This window comes from Myotis lucifugus, unplaced genomic scaffold, assembly GCF_000147115.1.
Source record: "Myotis lucifugus unplaced genomic scaffold, Myoluc2.0 scaffold_106, whole genome shotgun sequence".
Taxonomy (NCBI): domain Eukaryota; kingdom Metazoa; phylum Chordata; class Mammalia; order Chiroptera; family Vespertilionidae; genus Myotis; species Myotis lucifugus.
The window spans coordinates 211,762-214,099 of NW_005871154.1; the positions used below are offsets into that span (position 1 = coordinate 211,762).

The 2,338-nt window shown below is 54.0% G+C and overlaps 1 protein-coding gene across 6 annotated transcripts in view; it reads left to right on the forward strand.

The window, feature by feature from the left end:
• Positions 1 to 1,657: 1,657 nt before the first annotated feature.
• The window catches only part of CHORDC1 (cysteine and histidine rich domain containing 1), a 25,898-nt gene continuing 25,217 nt past the window's right edge, over positions 1,658 to 2,338 (forward strand). For 3 of the 6 annotated variants that reach the window (XM_014459298.2, XM_023757364.1, XM_006092868.3), the window contains exon 1: positions 1,659 to 1,870. In XM_014459298.2, the coding sequence (XP_014314784.1) occupies positions 1,807 to 1,870 (64 nt within the window). In that variant the 5' untranslated portion in view covers positions 1,659 to 1,806. Of the gene's footprint in view, positions 1,871 to 2,338 lie in introns of all 6 variants that reach the window. The other 3 variants (XM_006092867.3, XM_023757362.1, XM_023757363.1) reach the window with 2 other exon arrangements.

The window sequence follows — 2,338 nt, forward strand, 5'->3', positions numbered from 1 at the left end:
CCCTTTACCCCAGTCCTGTATTCAACAATTATTTTGAGGAGTAATCTAAAAAAAGAAAAACAACATACAGTAAGTTGATTGTCGAAGCTTATGTTCAATAAAGAAAGTTGGTGAAATTAAAGGAAGAATGGTTATAGTTCAGTTATTCAACGGAATATTACTTCATCATTTATAACGAAACAAAATAGAAAAACACTCATGTTAGGTTAAATGAAGAATACAACATTGTACATATCTATGTTGGAATTACTATATTACATTTTTAAAGGATTTTCTTTTTTATTTATTTTTTAAATATATTTTGTTGATTTTTTTTTTTTACAGAGAGGAAGGGAGAGGGATAGAGAGTTAGAAACATCAATGAGAGAGAAACATAGATCAGCTGCCTCCTGCACACCTCCCACTGGGGATGTGCCCACAACCAAGGTTGAACGTGGGACCCTTCAGTCCGCAGGCTGACGCTCTATCCACTGAGCCAAACCGGTTAGGGCAAGGATCTTCTTTTTAAAAAATATATTTTTATTGATTTCAGAGAGGGAGAGATAGAAATATCAATGATGAGGGAGAATCATTGATCGGTCTGCTTCCTGCACGCCCCTCACTGGGGATGGAGCCCGCAACCCCCGCATGTGCCCTTGACGGGAATCGAACCCAGGATCCTTCAGTCCGCAGGGCTACTACATTACGTATAATATTTCTAAGGAGGGGAACATGGAAAAACTTTTTTATTGCGGGGCGGGGGAGGGGGAAGGAATTCTGAGCTGATCTCTCATTAACACACTTGGGATCACTAAGAACATGGTATAGCTTTCTACTTCTACTGAAAAACTACTGATTCTACTATTTTAATATTGTTACCTAAAAGCGTTGGGCAGGTATCCAAGTCGGAGCTAGAGTCCTAGGCGTATGCCTGCTAGTGTATTACTATGCGATTTACAAGGCGCTTGATGAACTCTCACTAGAGGTCCCAAGGTTGAAGAATCATGTATTGACAAACTAATTAAATGGAAACTCACATGAAAGAGCAACAGTTACCCCCGGTCTTGGAGCAATAGCGACCGTTTCCTGCACTGCCTTGGATCCATTCTTTTCTATGATACCCTGGTCTCTGAGCGCTTTGCATTTGCACAGCGGCTTGACCCCAATGACTGTTAGTAAAATCGCTCCCACTGCCCATAGTTCTTCAGAGCTTCAGAATGAAGACCATACACACACACACACACACACACACACACACACACACGGGAAGCGTGGTCCACAGTTCCTCTCATCCATCACTGAGCAACCTCGCCCCGGGCAGAGGATGCAGGAAAATCGCACGACTCTGCAGATCCTCTCCAGCATCTGGGGGAAACCAGGGACAACGGTGTGTAATTGCAGTCGTGGGGGTAAGAGGGCAGTATCTGCGGAGTCACCGCAGCCAACAAGGAGCCACGAACAGCTGGTCCCTCCCTCGGACGCCCTCGCTTTCCGCGATCAACGTTTCTCCGGTAACAGCGGGGCTCACCTCCCAGCCTGCAGCCCCGGCCGCCACCACCGAAGTCTGACCCGGACCAGTGGCGGCCCCGCCCCGGCGGAAGCCCCGCCCTCGGCAGAAGCCCCGCCCCCTCTTCCTCTGCCCGCCCCCCCCCCCCCATCTCTGCGCCTGCGCGACCGGAAAATTCGCGAAGGTTCCTGACCCGAAAGCGGCCGTTTCCGGAAGCCGGCTGCCGCCCTCCCGACAGAGCTGTGCTTGCGGGGGGACCTGTCCGCGCCCCGACGTTGCGGACCCACCGTTGCTCCTGCCTCGGGTCGCTGGGCACGGAGATGCCCTCCATGTGCTACAACCGGGGCTGCGGCCAGCGCTTCCATGCCGAGAGCAATTCCGACGGTAAGAGAAGCGCGCCAGCCTGCGCTCCCCGTTCCCCTGCACCCGGGGGACGCCCGCGGGCCCACGGTGCCCTGGGTCCCCCCGCGAGCCGTCGCCGCGCTGCCCGATCGGGCCCCCCTCCCCCCCCGGGCCCCCTGGCAGCGCCGCCCACGTGCGCGGACCCCTCGGCGGGAACCTGTGTCTCGCCGCCCGCACCCCGGGGCGGCGTTTCCCGGCCCCTCACTGTGTAATTGACCTGGAAGTGAGAACACCTTGACCTGCAGCCGCGTCTCTTGGAGGAAGCAAAAGGCAGCAGGTGCCCCGGTCCCCCTGGGCGGTCGATCTGCAGTGATTGTGTGTGAGTGTGTGCGGCGCAGAGACGGGAGGCCTGGGCGTGGGCGGGTGAGCCCCGCATTTCAGCTCGGCCTGGTTGTATCCGTGCAGAAGTTTATTTGTCTGAAGGCCGGCCAGCGGCGTGTCGGGTAGACC